The sequence below is a fragment of the Ranitomeya imitator genome, chromosome 6 (assembly GCF_032444005.1).
Source record: "Ranitomeya imitator isolate aRanImi1 chromosome 6, aRanImi1.pri, whole genome shotgun sequence".
In the NCBI taxonomy this organism is placed as follows: domain Eukaryota; kingdom Metazoa; phylum Chordata; class Amphibia; order Anura; family Dendrobatidae; genus Ranitomeya; species Ranitomeya imitator.
This window is the reverse complement of record NC_091287.1, coordinates 128632860-128653685: the sequence shown is the minus strand read 5'-3', so window position 1 is coordinate 128653685 and position 20826 is coordinate 128632860. Positions and strand designations below refer to the sequence as shown.

The window sequence follows — 20826 nt, the reverse complement described above, 5'->3', positions numbered from 1 at the left end:
TAAAATGCAGTATGACCTCTAGAATTTACGCAATGAGGTTTACAAGAAAAAAGGGTCTTTAAACAGAATCTGTCACCAGGTTATAATAGGGACAAAGACCCATCTTCCAATGGAGTGACCCATGCAAGGCTTTTCACTGCAGGATGGATAAAATCTGCTGCAGCTCTGCTACTCCTCTCAGTGATGAGCTCTGTATAACTATTGATTTTTAGCTTTCTAACTATACGGTTTATAGTCAGAAAGCTGCCAATCATTGGTGGAAAGGGAGTGAGCATAGCCAGAGCTTAAGATTATCGCGCTCTACATAGCAGATCTCAACACTGAGAGGACTAGCAGATCTGCAGCAGATAAAACTGTGATATATCATATCAAAACTACTGCAAGAAGCCCAATAAGGTACCCAGAATGAGATTCATGGTCTCTACCTCTATTTATGCTGTTTTCAAATAAGACTGAAAAACCTGGAGACAGGTTCCCTTTAAATGTTTGACATTAACATCAGCTCTACTTTTTTTTTTTTTTATAAACCAGACATTTTTAAAGTTTATTTATTTCAGCATAGCATACAGGACATTTTCACATACAGCAGTGAGGGAACTTCTGTGCCTGTAATAGAAGGCAGAGGATGGTTGGAAGCCTCCTGTTACACTACATGCAAAGCACCAGGCTGCGTTAGTCAGCAATGTAATAGGCCAGCAGGACACACTCCTAATAGGCAGAAGTTTGTTCTTTAGGACCTACCGTTATTGACATATTTGCAAAAAAAAAATGGAATTCAAAAGCATTCAAGATATTCACACAAAATAAAAGTTTAGAACACCAATATTAATTTACGGGCAAACTACTGTACCAATCTACATGAAATTTGGCACATAGTTAAGTCCCACGCTTCCGAAGGTTCTAGACCAGGTTTCAGCTTTCTAGGACCAAGCATTCTCCATATACGATGATTACAAAGGAAAAAAACAGAATAGAGTGTATGACTCCTCAGATAAGTTAGCATCATATCAGTATCTGCAAAGTTTATCACCCCACACACAAAAAAAACAAAAGTTAAACCAAAAAGACCTTTGTGAAGCATGCACACACTTTTCTAAGCTTGCATCTATTCTGTAGGACACTTTTGGAGGCCAGTTATCTCAAGGAAGAACAAAAGGACTGGGAATTTGAATACAATGTGCCCAATGGATCAGATGATCAGTGAGACAAGGTAGGCCCCCATATACATGTGTATTAGATGGTCATCCAGTCTCACCAAAATTGTCCAGTTTAGTTGACTTTAATGTTAGGGTACCGTTACACTATACGATTTACCAACAATCACGACCAGCGATACGACCTGGCCGTGATCGTTGGCAAGTCGTTGTGTGGTCGCTGTGTATTGTCACAATCAGTACACGATGACTAATGAAATGTATTTACAAAGTTATTCAGCTTCAGTTCCAGCATAAATCTAGATTTAAAATGAATTTCAATACAAGTTAAAAAAATAATTGTGTGACTTAAGCCAGTTACAATTATGAACAGACTAAAACAAAGGAGCCAGGCAAGCAAAGACAGAACTCCAAATAATCCCGGGTTGCAAGCAATACATGCATATATTTAAAGTAATACTTAACATTTTTTGGAAAAAGTGCATGCATGATAACTAGAGCAGTGCAAAAAGATTCACAAGACCGTGGTCTGGCGTTCCTGACGGTACTCCAAGGCAGCCAGACTATAGCACAGAGCTTCCTGAGCGCCTCTTATGATTACCGGGAAACGTGAGGTTATGATGCTGCAGTGTGATGCACATCACGGTGCTGAATGAGGCTTAGTGAGTAGGCGTCACGCAACGTCATGACACTGCTTAGTAATCACAAGAGGTGCTCAGGGTGCTGGCATTCGAGTGTAGGCCACGAAGGTAGCACAGGTCTAGTCTGGCTACTATGGAGTACCGGACCAGGGTCCTGCCAATTTTTTTGCACAACGCTAAAGGTACCGTCACACTTAGCGACGCTGCAGCGATACCGCTAAGTGTATCGGATCGCTGCAGCGTCGCTGTTTGGTCGCTGGAGAGCTGTCACACAGACCGCTCTCCAGCGACCAAGATGCCGGTAACCAGGGTAAACATCTGGTAACTAAGCGCAGGGCCGCGCTTAGTAACCCGATGTTTACCCTGGTTACCATCCGAAAAGTAAAAAAAAACAAACAGTACATACTTACCTACCGCTGTCTGTCCTCCAGCGCTGTGCTCTGCACTCCTCCTGTACTGTCTGTGTGAGCACAGCGGCCGGAAAGCAGAGCGGTGACGTCACCGCTCTGCTTTCCGGCTGACCGACGCTCACAGCCAGAGCAGGAGGAGAGCAGAGCACAGCGCTGGAGGACAGACAGCTGTAGGTAAGTATGTACTGTTTGTTTTTTTTTACTTTTAGGATGGTAACCAGGGTAAACATCGGGTTACTAAGCGCGGCCCTGCACTTAGTAACCCGATGTTTACCCTGGTTACCAGTGAAGACATCGCTGGATCGGTGTCACACACGCCGATTCAGCGATGTCTGCGGGGAGTCCAGCGACCAAATAAAGTTCTGGACTTTCTTCCCCGACCAGCGACAGCACAGCGGGGGCCTGATCGCTGCTGCCTGTCACACTGGACGATATCGCTAGCAAGGACGCTGCAACGTCACGGATCGCTAGCGATATCGTCTAGTGTGACGGTACCTTAATAGCAATACATCAACATAGTCATATCACATTCAGACTTTGCAGGTAGGAAATCTAAAACCTGAACACCGCTTTATACCCTTCACCACTTACTGGAAATACGAGCAGATGTGATCTGTTTTTACTGTAAGAAAAACAATGAACACAGCCATAAAGGGACAAGCCGCACAAACACAGAGAAGACAAAGACTAACTCACCAGATTATTCCTGTCCTGATAGGGAATGTGGGGAAAATAAAAACAAGGGATATAAAAAGGTTTAGAAAGCAGAATGGTATTAACAGTACCCCAATTTTAGACAATATTCAAGATTTAAATTGACTTAAAAGAAAGTTTCAGGTTTCAACATATTCTGACAGGTCACTGAGAAATGTAAGCTAATATAAGAAGTGTCTGTCTACTCTGATATCGGTTTTACCCTGGCTGGAAATTTTACATTTGGTATATGTAATGTACTGTAATGTGTAAGCTTCTTCATTTTCTAGCCAGTGATGGGGCTCACAGAACAAAGACTCTGCCAGTCATGGGGCTCACAGAACAAAGACTCCGCCAGTCATGGGGCTCACAGAACAAAGACTCTGCCAGTGATGGGGCTCACAGGACAAAGACTCTGCCAGTCATGGGGCTCACAGAACAAAGACTCTGCCAGTCATGGGGCTCACAGAACAAAGACTCTGCCAGTGATGGGGCTCACAGGACAAAGACTCTGCCAGTCATGGGGCTCACAGAACAAAGACTCTGCCAGTCATGGGGCTCACAGAACAAAGACTCTGCCAGTGATGGGGCTCACAGAACAAAGACTCTGCCAGTCATGGGGCTCACAGAACAAAGACTCCGCCAGTCATGGGGCTCACAGAACAAAGACTCTGCCAGTCATGGGGCTCACAGAACAAAGACTCTGCCAGTCATGGGGCTCACAGAACAAAGACTCTGCCAGTGATGGGGCTCACAGAACAAAGACTCTGCCAGTGATGGGGCTCACAGGACAAAGACTTCGCCAGTGATATCTTCTGACAAGACTCAGTAATATGTCAGAAAATAAAAAGAAATTTCCCTTTAAATCTACGAAATACTGGAGGGACATAAAGTTAGTACACAAAACAACGCAGAGTGAATTACTGGATGTGATTAGAAACTACACATTGTTCTACTTTTAGTTCCACATTAGAGATCTGTATCATATAACAAAAAAACAAACAAAAGAGCTCCTATTATACACCAATCCGTACAGTTCCCAACGACACTTATATTCAATTCTATAATGGATAAAGTGTCAACAAATGTAGCATATTGTCATACTGCTGAAAGCTTTTGCCAGTGGTGCAACTTGAAGCTACTGAGTTCTAATGCACAATCTCCAACAAAGCCCCCAACTATTATTGATCTCTAAGAGAACTGGTCTTCTCATAAGGGGCAGAGGGATCATTGGGCCCCTGTCGGCTCTAGGGCCCCAGTGCGACTGCAACACCTGCATGCACTACAGATAAGCCCTAAACTATATAACCGCCAGCCTTGCAGATGTCAGATGTTCAGTTCTCCACACTTACAGAGGTTGATCAATTTAATAGATGTGCTGGAGAAATGATTGTGACATTTACTAATATAAAAGTATTACGGTTCTCCTCCTCACAGACTGTGCAGCTCTCCAGTCCAGACAATGGCTACTGATGAAGGAGCATGTGACCAGTCCTGTCCATAGAAAGTACCTCACATGGAAAGCGGTTCTTTGATTGGAGGAGGCTGATGGACAGGTCTGGTCACATGCTGCTCCATCATTGTGAGAATAATATGAATAATAATATATTAGGGAAATTATTAGGTCACAAAGTGAGAGGTTTGCAAACAGAGACAGTACACATAAGCAACGATAAAAAAATCAACCAGCCTTACTAAGTCTAAGTTCACATTTGCGTTGTGCGCCGCAGCGTCGTCGCCGCAACGCACAACGCAAACAAAAACGCAGCAAAACGCATGCACATGCGGCCCCATGCGGCGCCAATGTTAAAGATAGGGCCGCACGACGCATGCGTTTTTTAAAAGGTCGGCGCCGCACAAAAAATCCAACATGTTGCGTTTGCCGCGCCCAGACAGGTGCGCCCTAACGCCGCATGCGGCATAAAACGCAACACAACGCATGCACATGCGGCGCCAATGTTAAAGATAGCGGCGCAAACCGCAAATGTGAACGTACCCTTAGAAATGATCCTTACCTCTTTCTGTGCAATTCCCATCCTATCTCTCCAATGCAACAGAACCAAGTCCACTTTGTCCTTAGCAAATTTTTCAACTTCTTTAGCAGCTTTCCCGGCTAACCTTTGCCACTCAGGAACTTTGTTATATTTGCCATACTGGTCCTGGTTAATTAAAACATGGACATTATGAATTGATAAGGTAAAATAAAAAATGCCGAGTTAAGCAAAGTAAGAAAGCTGGACTACCTACTGGAACAAGTTTTGGCTTTTTCAGGTAGCTACTAAATGAACACTTAAAATAAAAAAAAAATAAAAAAAAAAAAATATATATATATGGACAATGATGATTCCAGAATTCGCGGCAGACTGTGTCCGTCGCTGATTGATCGAGGCAACCTTTATGACGTCATCATCGCCATGGCAACCATTATGACATCATCATCGCTGTGCCCGTTGCTGATTGGTCAATCAGAGACGCGGGATTTCTACGTCGATACTGTGCCCGTCGCTGATTGGTCGATGCCTGGTGGCATCGACCAATCAGGGACGTGGGATTTCCAGGACACAGACAGACAGAGACAGACAGACAGACGGAAAAACCCTTAGACAATTATATATAGACTAGATTGTGGCCCGATTCTAACGCATCGGGTATTCTAGAATATGCATGTCCCTGTAGTATATGGACAATGATGATTCCAGAATTCGCGGCAGACTGTGCCCGTCGCTGATTGGTCGAGGCAACCTTTATGACATCATAGTCGCCATGGCAACCATTATAACATCTACGTCGATACTGTGCCCGTCGCTGAATCAGAAACGTGAGATGTCTACGTCCTTTATGACATCATCGTCGCTGTGCCCGTTGCTGATTGGTCGAGGCCTGGCGGCCTCGACCAATCAGACGCGGGATTTCTACGTCGATGCTGTGCCGGTCTCTGATTGGTCAAGGCCTGGCGGCCTCGACCAATTATATATATATATATATAGATAGAGATTATATATATATATATATATATATATATATATATATATATATATATATATATATATATATATTATCGTGAGGTGGTGCATCACTCCAATGATGGAAGTCATGATCTGCCCCTTCAGGACCTGCATTACATCCAGATTTTACTGGCGTCTTCCTTACATCAATAGAGGAAGTAACACCTGTATGTAGCTCAGCTTTTCAATGTAGCCCAATGAATATTGCATAAAAAGGATACAAAGTAGACCTGTCACCAGATTTCACAGTACAAACTGTAAACTGCAAATAGATCTTTTAAGCCGGATGGCACTGGTGTACCTACCTTGAAAATCCATGTCGGAGTGGCAAGATAAACTCATTACCAATAGCATTTCGTCTCCAATTGTTTTTTTATATCAGTCTTGAAAATGTTCAAAGACAATTATACAGCCATTATTTCATGGATTGTCAAAGTAATTACACCAGCCGCATCAGGTCTAAATATCTATTTATTAAACAGGTTGTTCAGCACAGTAATATTGACCAATGCTTAAAATAGGTAATCAATATAAAATCGGTGGGGGTGCAACTCCCATCATTCCCCAGATCAGCTGTTCCCAGTGCCACTGCCGGCCGGATGTGAGCAGATGAGGGGCGGATCGCCACAACGGTGTCAGCTGAAATAGTGGCCGCTAAGGCTGGTTTCACATTGGCGTTTTTTGGGGTGCGTTTTTGCGGTAAAAAACGCAGAAAAAAGCATGGTGAAAAAACGCATGTAAACGCGTGTAAACGCTGCGGTTTTTTTTACGCATGCGTTTTTGCATGTGGTGAAAAACATGCGGCGTTTTGACGCGTTTACATGTGTTTTTACATGCGTTTGCGTTTTTTAAACGCATGCTGAGAAATGTGTGACAGCTGCCAATCATCAAAATAAAGTAAAAAAACCCACTATAAACAGAAATAGTTAGGGTTAGGGGTAGGGTTAGGGGTAGGGATCATAACCCTAACCCTAAAGGGATCCTACCCCTAACCCTACCCCTAACCCTAAGGGATCCTAACCCTAACCCTACCCCTAACCCTAAGGGATCCTAACCCTACCCCTAACCCTAAGGGATCCTAACCCTACCCCTAACCCTAACCGTAAGGGATCCTAACCCTACCCCTAACCCTACCCCTAACCATAAAGGGATTAGGGTTAGGATCCCTTAGGGTTAGGGGTAGGGTTAGGGGTAGGGTTAGGGGTAGGGTTAGGATCCCTTAGGGTTAGGGGTAGGGTTAGGATCCCTTAGGGTTAGGGTTAGGGGTAGGGTTAGGTTCCCTTTATCACCTTTATGTTGGGGGGTGGCATATCAGTGTGTTTTCTGGGTTTTTAATAAAAAAAGCATGCGTTTTTTACCGCAAAAAACGCATGCACCAAAAAAACGCATCGACTCCAATGTATTTTTTGACCCAAAAAAAACGCATGAAAACGCATGCGTTTTTTTTTGGTCCAAAAAACGCTTCTAAAAATACTACAAGTAGCATTTCAGAAAATGAACGCATGCAGTAAAAAAACGCATGCGTCACAAAACGCGACCAAACGCGTACACAAAAAAACGCATGCGTTTTCAATGTTAAATATAGGGAAAAAAACGCATGCTTTATTTGAAAAAAAAAAAAACGCTGCAGACAAAAACGCAAGTGTGAAACCACCCTAAGAAGTACTGCAGATTTACTCATTCATTTGAACAGGAACGGATGTGCAATACCTGGCCGTGGCTACTATACAGTTGACGAAGCTGTGCAGCTCTGCAACTGACCACATTTGGCAGCCGACACCACCCATAACCGCTGTTGCATCCCCCTGATCGGATATTGAGGACCTATCCTAAGTATAGGGTATCAATACAGAAGTACTGGACAGACACAAACAGTGGTTCTTGTGTTGTGAGTTTGTATTATGTAGTCTGGCTACAGATCCTCTAAGGTTTTGGGGTCAATACATTTATGAGTAATTGATGGCGTCAGCCAGCAGCTTCTCACTCAATAGGATCACTAAAACAGAAAACTCGCACAGGGGCTTTGTTAGTAGTATGATTCAGTGATTGCCAGGCAGTGTACTGCGTCAGAAGAGGTCACTCTTTATACTTTCAACTTTTTAGGGGTTGTCATCAAGAATAACCTGTAAGTAACTTAAAGGAGATTTATGGACAACAGGACAAATTAGCAAAAAGGCTACTGAAAGGTTGTATTCCCTTAGTGTAAGGGTATGTGCATACGATGCAGATTTAGTGCAGAACTGCAGCAGATTTTTCTGCAGCAGAAACGCTGCAGAACTGCACTGTGATTTACAGTACAATGTAAATCAATGTGAAAAAAAAAAGCTGTGCACATGGTGCAGAAAAATCTGCGCAGAAACGCTGCAGATTTCAAAGAAGTGCATGTCACTTTTGTGCAGTTCTGCAGCGTTTCAGCACCCCTCCATAATAGAAATCCATTGGTAAAATCTTCACAAAAAACGCATAAAAAACGCACCAAAAATGCACAAAAACGCACAAAAAAACGCACCTGCGAATTCTGCCAGGAGATGCAGATTTAGTGCAGATTTTATGCAGAAAATTCTGCACCAAATCTGCATCGTGTGCACACAGTCTAAAGGTACCTTCACACTGAACGATATCGCTAGCGATCCGTGATGTTGCAGCGTCCTGGCTAGTGATATCGTTCAGTTTGACACGCAGTAGCGATCAGGATCCTGCTGTGCCATTGTTGGTCGGCGCAGAAAGTCCAGAACTTTATTCCGTCGCTGGACTCCCGCAGACATCGCTGAATCGGCGTGTGTGACGCCGATTCAGCGATGTCTTCACTGGTAACCAGGTTAAACATCGGGTTACTAAGCACAGGGTCGCGCTTAGTAACCCGATGTTTACCCTAGTTACCAGTGTAAATGTAAAAATAACAAACACTACTTACTTACATTCCGGCGTTCTGCTTCTCTGCACTGTGTAAGCACAGCGGCCGGAAAGCACAGCGGTGACGTCACCGCTGTACTCTGCTTTCCGGCCGGCGCTTAGTGCAGAGAAGCAGAACGCCGGAGAGGACAGACACCGGAATGTAAGTATGTAGTGTTTTTTTTTTACGTTTACGCTGGTAACCAGGGTAAACATCGTGTTACTAAGCGCGGCCCTGCGCTTAGTAACCCGATGTTTACCCTGGTTACCAGGGGACTTCGCATAGTTGGTCGCTGGAGAGCTGTCTGTGCGACAGCTCTCCAGCGACCACACAGCGACGCTGCAGCGATCAGGATCGTTGTCTAGATCAGAGGTCCCCAACTCCAGTCCTCAAGGCCCACCAACAGGTCATGTTTTCAGGATTTCCTTTGCATTGCACAGGTGATGCAATTATTACCTGGGCAAGACTAAGGAAATCCAGAAAACATGACATCTTGGTGGGCCTTGAGGACTGGAGTTGGGGACCTCTGGTCTAGATCACTGCAGCGTTGCTTAATGTGACGGTACCTTAAGACACAGATGGTTTGGACATGGCTTCCAGGCCTTGCATTGACTTTTCACTGTAGGATACAAAAGAAATACAAGTGAAGAATTGCAGAAAAACTTACAGAAGCAATTTTCAGATTATCCCTGATGTGCATTCGGTCAATATCTTTTTCTGGAACAGGATCTTTACTATCCAGGTATGCCAGCAAACCTGGGGGCTGGGGAAAAGAAAGAAACACTTTTAGTTCAACCTTATCACAAGGAAGAATTAAATTATTGCTGGGGATGTTTACAATGATTCCCATCTCAGCCCATCCACTGTGACTATGCATCATACATGCCCGGCCTCCAATAAGTATCACAGTGTGCAGAAACGCATCCAATACAGAAATTGTCTATTTACTAAAACAGACAGGTATGTGGGTACTTTTACTGGATTTTTGAGCCCACTGGGTTCCAGTATTCTTGTGCTAACTACCTAAACTGTGTTGGGTATGCACAAAATTCATAAATGGGATGAACGTTTAAAAAAAAAAAAATAGGGATTTTTGTGTACTCACCGTAAAATCCTTTTCTCCGAGCCATTCATTGGGGGACACAGACCGTGGGGTGTATGCTGCTGCCAATAGGAGGCTGACACTAAGTGATACAAACCCTCCTGCTGGCTCTCAGCTAACCAGTTCGGTGCAAAAGCAGTAGGAGATCAATAACAATATATGAGCGTATAGCATGTCATATTATATATGAGAGTATAGCATGTCAGATTATAAAATAAAACAATCATAAGCTAATAACAGGGTGGGAGCTGTGTCCCCCAATGAATGGCTCGGAGAAAAGGATTTTACGGTGAGTACACAAAAATCCCTATTTCTCCTTCGCCTCATTGGGGGACACAGACCGTGGGACGTCCCAAAGCAGTCCCTGGGTGGGGACAACAACAGATCAGGCCCTGTGTAACCGCTACTTACAAGTGCGCCACCGCGGCCTCCAGAGTCCGCCTGCCCAGACTCACATCTGTGGAAGTGTGGGAATTATAGTGCTTCAAGAATGCATGCGGACTGGACGAATCCGCAAGCTTGCAGGCGTGCCTTGCTGACGCCTGGTGCCTAGAACCCTTGATAGACAGGGAGATAGGCTGACTCAGAGCACTCACTTCGTCCAGAATATGGGGGATCTTATTCCATTTTGTGGACTGGAGCCAAAAGAGATGAGGGAAGAACTATGCCCTCATAACAGTGGTAATACAGTACCACCTTGGTTACAAGGGATGGAGTTGGCCTGAGGACAACCTTGCCTTGAAGGAAATAAGGGAAAAAAGTCTGAAAGAGCAGAGAAGCTAGCTCCGAAGACTCGTCAGAGTGAGAATATCGCAGAGGAGAACGGGACGACTTTCCCTGATAGTAAAGTCTGCCCGGATGAAAGAGGAGCCTACTGTAAGGCTCCTAGGAATAATAAGTTCCCAATGATCTAACGGTATGCGATAAGGAAGAACTACGTGTGAAAACTCCCTGTGAGAAAGTCCCTACTTGCGGTTGTGCTACGATAAGGCGAAAAGATACTAGCTCCGCAAACAAAAAAACGGACGTGGTCAGTGCGGATCTCTGAGGATCAATGGGGCCCCTTTCTGCTTCCAAAAGGCTTTCGGAAGCAGTGGAAGGGGAGTTATGGAAACTGGTACCACGACAGAACCAGAGCATGGAGAGCGATGGCTCTTGGATCTCGAGTCCGAACCACGAACTCGAGTACATTGGCCTTCAGTCTGGATGTCATCCCACCTACCACTGGAGAGCTCCAGCAAGGACAGATCTGATGGAAGACTTCGGGGTGAAGTTCCCACTGACTTGAGGCGGAACCCTGACGGCTGAATTTGTTTGCCGTTCAGAGTTCTACTTCTGGGATACATACTGCCGAGATCACCGAATAATAGACTTCGGCCCATCAGAGAAAGTGAGGTACCTCGGTCATGGCGCCTGACCGTGGGTACCTGCTAGATGACTGACGTAAGGCACCGCCGTGGCATTATCCAACTGAATTCGGATAGGGAGACCCACCAGAAGGCAGTGGATCTGCTGTAAGACTACTGTTCGGATCTCCAGAACAATGATGGGGAGAAGAAGACTGGCATTGGAAGTTACTAATAACCATTGAACCGGGAGAAAGGCCCTGGATGAAGGAGGAGCTCAGAGACTATTGTCTGAAAGTCTGCTTGACTTGCTGAAAACGAGCGGAGCGAAGGAAACCGCTTCCATTGTCGTCACCATTTTTGCTCAGAACTCTCTTAGCAAATCGAATGAAATGAGGGGGTGAGTAATCAAGTCCTCAGAACTCTCCTTGCGCGAGCTCCCTGTTGAAGGGCCATGACCTTGTCTCGAGGAAGAATTACCATCCTTCTAGAAGTGTGCAGGATCATCCTCAAAAAGGATATCTGCTGGGCTGGAAATGAGGAGAACTTGTCTAAGTGTAGCTGCCAGCCCAGGAGAGAAGGTATCGAAAGAGATATAGACGACTCAGCGTAGTCCTGGAAGGGCGGCTAGACAGACCAAAAAGGGCAGGACGAGCACGCCTCTAGAGTGCAAGAGAAACATGACATCCGCCATGACCCGAGCGAACACTCTGGGTGCAGAAGCAAGGCCGAAGGACAAGGTTGTGACTTGAAAATGCTGTTGACGAATGGAAAGGGGAAGGAATTTTTGCAGAGGGTAAGCAACCCGAATGTCGATGGATGCCGGAAACTGCACCTTTTTCTGTTGAAGTAATGGCTGAGCGGAGGGACTCCATCCAAAGAAGGAGGACCATGTCAAAGGTTGTTAGAAGTTTGAGGTCCAGGGTCGATCTTACTTTTCGTTCCCCTGTTTGGAACCAAGATCCCTTAGATCTAGACTGTGCTGGACAATCCTTATACAATCCTTTGTCAGTCTCCCGCTCAAAAGATTTGATTGGCCAGTTGTTGCTGGTGTGAATCAAGGTAGTTAAGGTCTCCAGCCAGGAGACCATTGCTCTAGCAACCCATGCGTCCGCTAGGGAGGATAGAGCGCTGGACCCGAAGCCGCAAGACGGAACAAACCAGATTTGCTATCTGACAGTCCGTGGTATTTTTAATTGATGACCCATCAGGTAGGGATACTGGTAGGTATACCACAGGAGATTCTACCCGGTTAAACTGCCCCATGGCAGAATGTGCGGCTGCATCCAGCAGGTCATAGTCTCTTGCCATCTCCTCTTTTCACGGTGCAGAGATAAAAATTAGGAACCCTCGATCCATCAACCTCTTAACAGGGAAGTGGAGAGGAATTGTCCGCCCTCTTGCATCATCCACTAAATAGTGGTGATGCAGAGGGGGGAGCTCGTACGCCAAATAGGGTGCCTCTATATGTCCACAGAGTTCAGGTCTCCAGGTGGACAGGACAGGTTGTCTGGCGTTAGGCCTGGATGCAGAAGAGGAAACATGCAGACGACACTCTGTGTGCTCGTCTGTTGATGGTGTGGGGAGATCGGTGCCCTTTAAAGGACCCGTCGCCCTTAAAAAACAGGCCAGGCATGGCATCCCACGTAGAGGCTTCTGTCCAGTGAATTGCTTATCCGAATTGAATGGCAAATGCTCTCGAGGGAGTTTAGTCTCTGAAGCTCTGGCAAGCTCAGGCAATATCCAATCCATATTCAGAGCCTTGTTGACATCAAATCATTGGTGAGGGGGCAGGAAACTAAAAACTTCCGTTTTCTAGATGCCTGTATGTTTCTAGACGCCTACACGTTTCTAGAATACTTGCGGCCCCTGCTAGCCGACGGCTCCCATGTAGGATAGGGACCATGTATATTGGTCCTGCGAGCACTCCAAACACAGAGGGTACACAGAGGGATTCAATCTCTTGGTCCGAGAACCATGGATTGGTCAGTGAAGAAGTCCACTGAGGGGAACTAGAGGATAAAGCTGGGGTCGGCGGCGGAGGGCTCCTCGGACTGATCAAGCGCCTTTAAGACCAGGGAATACTGGTCATGCACCTTTAAGACCACGAAATACTGGTCATACGCCTTTAAGACCAGGGAATACTGGTCATGCGCCTTTAAGACCAGGAAATACTGGTCATGCACCTTTAAGACCAGGAAATACTGGTCATAAGCCTTTAAGACCAGGGAATACTGGTCATGCGCCTTTAAGAACAGAGAATACTGGCCATGCGCCTTTAAGACCAGGGAATACTGGTCATGCGCCTTTAAGACCGGGGATTACTGGTCATGCGCCTTTAAGACCAGAGAATACTGGTCATGCGCCTTTAAGACCAGAGAATACTGGTCATGCGCCTTTAAGACCAGAGAAAACTGGTCATGCACCTTTAAGACCAGAGAACACTGGTCATGCACCTTTAAGACCAGAGAACACTGGTCATGCACCTTTAAGACCAGAGAACACTGGTCATGCACCTTTAAGACCAGAGAATACTGGACATGCACCTTTAAGACCAGAGAATACTGGCCATGCACCTTTAAGACCAGAGAGTACTGGCCATGCACCTTTAAGACCAGAGAATACTGGTCATGCACCTTTAAGACCAGGGAATACTGGTCATGCGCCTTTAAGACTGGGAATCCTGGCCACATGCCTTTAAGACCAGGGAATACTGGTCATGTGCTTTTAAGACCAGGAAATACTGGTCATGTGCCTTTAAGACCAGGTACTTCCTTACCCGGGTACTGATGTAGAGTCGATGTGCCCCTTTAATGCAAAAATACTGTCACCCCAGTGTGAGCTGGCCGGGTGGACCAAGATGGCCACCGGGAGCTGCAGAGTTGATAAAATCTCGCAGAGAGTGAGAAGCGCCAATTTGGGGGGCGGAGCCACAGACACGATGTTGAATAGGCCTAAGCCGGGGCCTAAATTTCTGTAGCCGGCGGAAGTCACCAGTGGGTCGTTCCAGGCAAGACTTCCAGGATGCGGCCTACAAATCGGCTGAAGCCAGGGGCTAAATTTTTGCAGCCATCCAGAGCGTTACCTCAGAGAGGTGGGCCACAGGGAAGTGGCTGAGGCTGCCTGTCAGCATGTGAATATCCCTCTGAAGATGGATACACTCACCATCGGTGCGCGTCCCGGCATGGAGCCGCCGCGGATGTGGGTTTCAGCGCTGTTCTGTGCAGCGTGGACGGTGCAGGGATAAGCCTCAATCCATCATCCGTTTGTTAGGGAGGTGGAGAGGACCCGTCCTCCTCCTTGTGCCATCCGCTTTCACAATGGAGGGACAGCGGGGGCTGCTCGGACGCCATAGAGAGGGGCCTCTGTACATCCACGGAGTTCAGTCCGGGTGGACAGGGCCAGTTGTCCGGCATTAGGCCAGGCTCCAGGAGAGGATACATGGAGGCGACACTCCATGTGGTCGCCTGCTGCTGGTGTGGGGAGATCGGGACCGTGAAAGGAACTGTCGCCCCTGAAGTGAGCTCAGGCATGGCTTCCCACGTCGCAGGAGAGGGTACGGGGAGGAATACTCGCCGTGCTCGCCTGTTGATGGTTCGGGGGAGATCGGAACCTTGAAAGGAACCGTCGCCCCCTTCACTCCGTTAATTAAAAAATAAAAATTTACAGAAAAGTAAACAATAAAATAAAAACGTTGGGGTCTGAAACAGACCCATGTGCCTCCTACAGACACTAAGCAAGAACTGGTTAGCTGAGAGCCAGCAGGAGGGTGTATACTGCAGGGGAGGAGCCGAGAGCCAGCAGGAGGGTGTATACTGCAGAGGAGGAGCTGAGAGCCAGCAGGAGGGTGTATACTGCAGGGGAGGAGCCGAGAGCCAGCAGGAGGGTGTATACTGCAGAGGAGGAGCTGAGAGCCAGCAGGAGGGTGTATACTGCAGAGGAGGAGCCGAGAGCCAGCAGGAGGGTATATACTGCAGAGGAGGAGCTGAGAGCCAGCAGGAGGGTGTATACTGCAGGGGAGGAGCCGAGAGCCAGCAGGAGGGTGTATACTGCAGAGGAGGAGCTGAGAGCCAGCAGGAGGGTGTATACTGCAGGGGAGGAGCCGAGAGCCAGCAGGAGGGTGTATACTGCAGAGGAGGAGCCGAGAGCCAGCAGGAGGGTGTATACTGCAGGGGAGGAGCCGAGAGCCAGCAGGAGGGTGTATACTGCAGAGGAGGAGCCGAGAGCCAGCAGGAGGGTATATACTGCAGGGGAGGAGATCACTTTTTTTGTATTACTTAGTGTCAGCCTCCTATTGGCAGCAGCATACACCCACGGTCTGTGTCCCCCAATGAGGCGAAGGAGAAAAAAAAAAGTTCAGTAACATATATGGCCTCAGAATATCAACATGTAAAGAATAAACACATTATACATGGTTGTGAAGATGTACATTTTCAGTGTATCAGTTTGTGATTCAGTTTCATCACAAGGATACTGCGATCAGTCACAAGCTGTAAGTAAGATTATAATAACTTACCATTCTCTAATCATGAACTAATCAGTACTTTGGCCACCAGGCCAGTTTTGCTATCTAGATACAAAATGACCTGCTCAAAAAAATACCAAGATAGGAGGACCATAAAGTAACCAAAGAAAATGTAGGGACAAAAAATCCTCCAGAGTGGATTCTCATAGAAAATAATTTTATTAAAGTACATAATTTGAATTAAAAACCATTGCATTCTGAGAAAGATTGAATATCGAAATGCGCGTTAAGGGGTACACTGGTACCTGACTTCAGACAGGTTGCATCTTGATTACCTTTGATACTTTCAGTTGCTGCTACTGCGGTCTATTTAACCATTTCAGGTCATGGTGTGCACATTATGCTCTGTTTTTCCTTTGAAGGCTTTGGATCTCACTGATCCTACTACACTGCTTCAATTTAAATAAGAATTTTTTCTTTATATTCTTAGCCTTCAGATGAAAAACGGACAGATTTGATATGCAATTAGATACTAGATTGATTTGTCCCTCTCTATATATTTCATTGAAAATTGTCTGCACTATGCACTCTACCTAATCTTCACACCATATTCTTGAACGGCCATATTATTTCTATGACTAGTATTGATGATAATATACTCACCTTTACTCCATTTATATTGTCAAATTTTTCTCTCTTTAAACTGTGTCGGATTATTATTTGATGTTCGCTATTCTGCATAATTTGTATTGTTGCACTTTATGTACCATATCATTATCATGTACAGTGTTTGCGCTTTTTCTCATCATGTTTGTGGTTGAGCTGCATTTCCAATTTTTAATGGTTTTTAATTCAAATTATGTACTTGAATAAAATTATTTTCAATGAGAATCCACTGTGGAGGATTTTGTTTGTCCCTACATTTTCTTCAGTTTTGCTATCTGCCAGCTCTTAAATTCCTGTATATATACCAGCCTCAGTGAATCCTATGTGATGTATGCACCAGCTCCGGTATCTCCTATGAGATGTATATGCACCAGTGCGGTATCTACTATTTGATGAATATGCAACAGTACCAATGTCTCCTATGCGATGTATACAGTAGTCTCGGTGTCTCCTATGTGATAAATACTGCAGACCTGCCACTGCTTGAGTTTTATAAAAGTAATGTGAGCAGTGGGGAATTTTTCCACTATAAGGACACATGCAGTATAATGTACATCTGTGTTCAGAACATCTTACTGCTGCTATCAGTTTATTACAAAACGTACCACAGTCAACTATGCTCCAGACAGTCGGCAACCTAGAAAAATCCATTGCAAGTAGAAACTTTTTCAATACCACTTAACATCACACACCTCATCAAAGAGAAGCAGCTACAGCCATTAGAGGTGAGCGAGCTGTTTGACCAAATATAGCAGGATCAATTTCAAGTTGATAATTTTTGTACGGCCCATGAATGATGATACAAAATTCTCGAAGGCCCTTGGCAGAAAAACAGTCTTCCCACCCCTGCACTTACCATACCAACCTGTATAACAAAGCTCTTTTTACTGTAAAACACTCAGCAAAATTGCGTTTTTTTTTTCTTTTTTTAATTACTTCACAAATTATTTTTCACTGTTTCCGTACACTAATTACTAATTGAATGGTATCAATTAAAACAAATTAATTCTGCCAAAAACAAGCCCTAATAAAAAACTAAAATATGGGGCCGCTCCATAGTGTAGATATCCTTGAGAAATGAATGATAAGGGCAAAATCAGATGTGTAACAAAACAAAAAAAGAAAAATGGCTGTATCTCTAAAAATAGCTGTAAAAGGCGAATCAAAGAAAGCCACAAACTGAAAAGTCTTTAACAAAAGAACATTTGGAGACACTGGCCTTTCTTTATTGTTTTCGAACACTATTTTCACACAAACATTCTTCTCACTTTATCTTACCAAAATGCGCTTCATCAAATATAGAGATGTCATGTTATCTGCAGTCCATAGGCCAACTAGATGTCTACTCAGCTGTCTGTAATTATAAAAAAAAAAAAGTTAGCTTTTTTCTCACTTGTTAATAATTTCAAATCACATTGTAAACAATAGTACAAGAGACAAGAATAGAAAATAGGTAAAAAATAAAAGGGAAAACAATACTGACTTGCTTTAAAGCGAACCTGTCACCAGGTTTTGGCGATCTAAGATACGGCCATCGCCTTTCAGGGCTTATCTACAGCATTCTATAATGCTGTAGATAAGCCCCTCATCCGACCGAAAAGATAAGAAATACATAAGCTACTTACCGGTAGCGGTGTTTTTCAGGAGCCCATGACAGCACCACGAGAGAGGGGATCCGCCCTTCAGGGACAGGAAACCTACAGACATAAAAGGGCGGTACCTCTCTCCCACATCAGCTGGTTTACAGAGCATGAGAGGGCATCCCTGGTTAGTACCACATAATCAACATAAAATATGGTACTATTCACCATGTGAGTAAACATTGCACTTAAAGGAAAAGAAAGTGTTGACCCATACGAGAAAAAAGGGTGGGGAATATAAGGGTGCTGTCATGGGCTCCTGAAAAACACCGCTACCGGTAAGTAGCTTACGTATTTATTCAGTCGCCATGACAGCACCACGAGAGACTTTCAGAGAAGTAAAATAGACTAGGGAGGGACAACTGCCTCAAGCACCCTTTTCCCAAACGTGAGATCGGAGGAGCTACCCAGATCTAGTCTATAGTGTTTAAGGAAAGTAGATGGAGAAAACCATGTGGCTGCCTTACAAATGTCTTCTATCGACACCTCTGATCTCTCCGCCCAGGAAGTAGTCATGGCTCGAGTGGAGTGAGCTTTTATACCTTCCTTGATCTGCATGCCACCTGCTGTATAAGCTAAAGAGATCACCTCCCTGATCCATCTAGCTAGTGTGTTTTTGGACACTAAACCCCTTCCTAACTCCTTGAAAGGATACAAAGAGGGAATAATCTTTCTTCCAAGTGCAAGTAGCTGAAATATACCTAAGAAGACACCTCCTTACATCTAGAGAATGGAATTTACGTTCCTTATCATTGGTGGGATTAGGACAGAACGAAGGTAGAACAACTTCCTGCAATCTATGAAATTTTGAAGCTATTTTTGGAAGGTAAAGAGGATCAGGTTTCATAATGACTATCTTCTCTAAACTGCATGTACGGAGGTTGTCTAGACAGAGCTTGTAGGTCGCTAACCCTCCTTGCGGATGTGAGCACGACTAAAAGGGCCGTTTTAAAAAACGGGATTTTAATTGGGACAGTATCAATAGGTTCAAATGGCGCTTGCGTTAGAGCTGAGAGCACAAAAATTAGGTCCCATGGAACTAATTTTTGCTTAATAAGTGGCATGGACCAAGTTGGAGCCTTGAAGAACCTAGCTATCCAGTGATTGTTAGCCAAATTACTATTGTATAGTGACCCCAGAGCAGACACTTGAACCCTGAGAGTGCTTGTGGCTAAACCCATTTCTAATCCTTTCTGTAAGAATTGCTAAATTTTGTTAATACAGACTTTCTGGTCAATATGTGCCCCTGAGACTACTAAGAATTATTTCCATATTCTAACATAAATGTTTGTTGTAGAAACCTTCCTACTCTTTAGTAATGTATTTACAAGGTCTCGAGAAAACCCTTTCCCCCTTAGTAATGACCTCTCAAATTCCATGCCGCTCGATGTAAATTGGCCACTCGTGGATGGAGAATTGGGCCCTGGGAGAGGAGATCTGGTATTTCTGGGAAAATCCAAGGCTGGGATCTTCCTCAGCCAAGGAAACCATGAACTTCTGGGCCAGAATGGGTCTACCATGATTACCCGGGCCCTGTCTTCCCGTATCTTCCTCAGAACTATCGGAATTAAGTTTAGAGGGGGAAATGCATAAGCGAGACTGAAGTTCCATGAGAGTAAGAGAGCGTCCACCGAATATGGATTGTCTCTGGGGTTTAAGGAGCAGAATTGATGCAGCTTTCTGTTTTCTTGGTTGGCAAAAAGATCTATGTCTGGGCATCCCCACAACTGTAAGATCTGGTTGAAGATGGTCGGATTTAGTGTCCAATCTCCCTGTTTGAGACTGTTGCTGCTTTGATAGTCGGCCATGGTATTGAGCTTCACCTTTATGTGGAGAGCCGTAAGAGATAGCAGATGATTTTCGGCCATCTGAAAATAAGATCTGCGACCTCCATTAATGAATGGAACCGAGGACCTCCTTGGTGGTTAATGTAGGCTACGGTTACCTGGTTGTCGGAGAAAAGCCTGACGTGCCGACCTTGTAGGGGTATAAGAAAACTACTTAAAGCGCGTTCTACTGCTAATAATTATTTTGGATTGGAAGATGAATTTTGTTCAGACTGAGACCATAGTCCTTGGAACCAACTACTCTCCAAGTGATCCCCCCATCCCCTGGGGCTAATATCTGTAGTTATTATCCAAGTGACATGATTGGTCCAGGGAACACCTCTACATAAGTTTGGAATGTGTGTCCACCAATGTAATGATTGAATAGATTCAATGGATAGTGAGAATTTACTGTCAAGATGGGCTTTTAGGTGACGGAAATTATGTAAAATGTCCCACTGCAGCGTTCTGGTGTGATATTGAGCCCAGAGAAGCGCCGGAATACATGACGTGAGTGAACCCAATAGCGACATTGCCCCTCTTACAGAGACTGATGGATTATTAATTATTCTGGTCGCCAGCCGTTGGATAATATCTACTTTTGAATCTGGCAGGCGACATTCCTGCCGACTAGAGTCTATGACAAGACCTAGAAACTCCTGTATTTTTAGGGGCTGTAAACGAGATTTTTTGAGATTAATGATCCACCCCAATTTGTGCAATGCCGATATCTGCTTCCCCAATTGGTCCTTGCAATGTGACTCTGAATATCCCACAATCAGTAAGTCATCCAGGTAGGAAATTATTAATATGTCCTGTTCGTGAAGGTGTGCCATAACTTCTACCATGATCTTTGTTAAGATGGGGTGCGACCGCAACTCCGAAGGGAAGTGCTTGATATTTAAAGTGCTCTACTGTGCCATCAAGTGAAACCGCCACCCTAAGGAATCGTTGGTGATCTATATGTATTGGGACATGATAATAG

General features: G+C 44.9%; 1 protein-coding gene across 4 annotated transcripts in view; it reads right to left on the bottom strand.

The window, feature by feature from the left end:
• The window catches only part of DNAJC13 (DnaJ heat shock protein family (Hsp40) member C13), a 248732-nt gene that overhangs the window by 73586 nt on the left and 154320 nt on the right, over positions 1-20826 (bottom strand). For 3 of the 4 annotated variants that reach the window (XM_069730085.1, XM_069730087.1, XM_069730088.1), the window contains exons 18-21: positions 17654-17729; positions 9464-9559; positions 4914-5057; positions 2902-2916 (exon numbers count right to left, since the gene is read on the bottom strand). In XM_069730085.1, the coding sequence (XP_069586186.1) occupies positions 2902-2916; positions 4914-5057; positions 9464-9559; positions 17654-17729 (331 nt within the window). The remainder of the gene's footprint in view (positions 1-2901; positions 2917-4913; positions 5058-9463; positions 9560-17653; positions 17730-20826) is intronic. The other variant, XM_069730086.1, reaches the window with a different exon arrangement.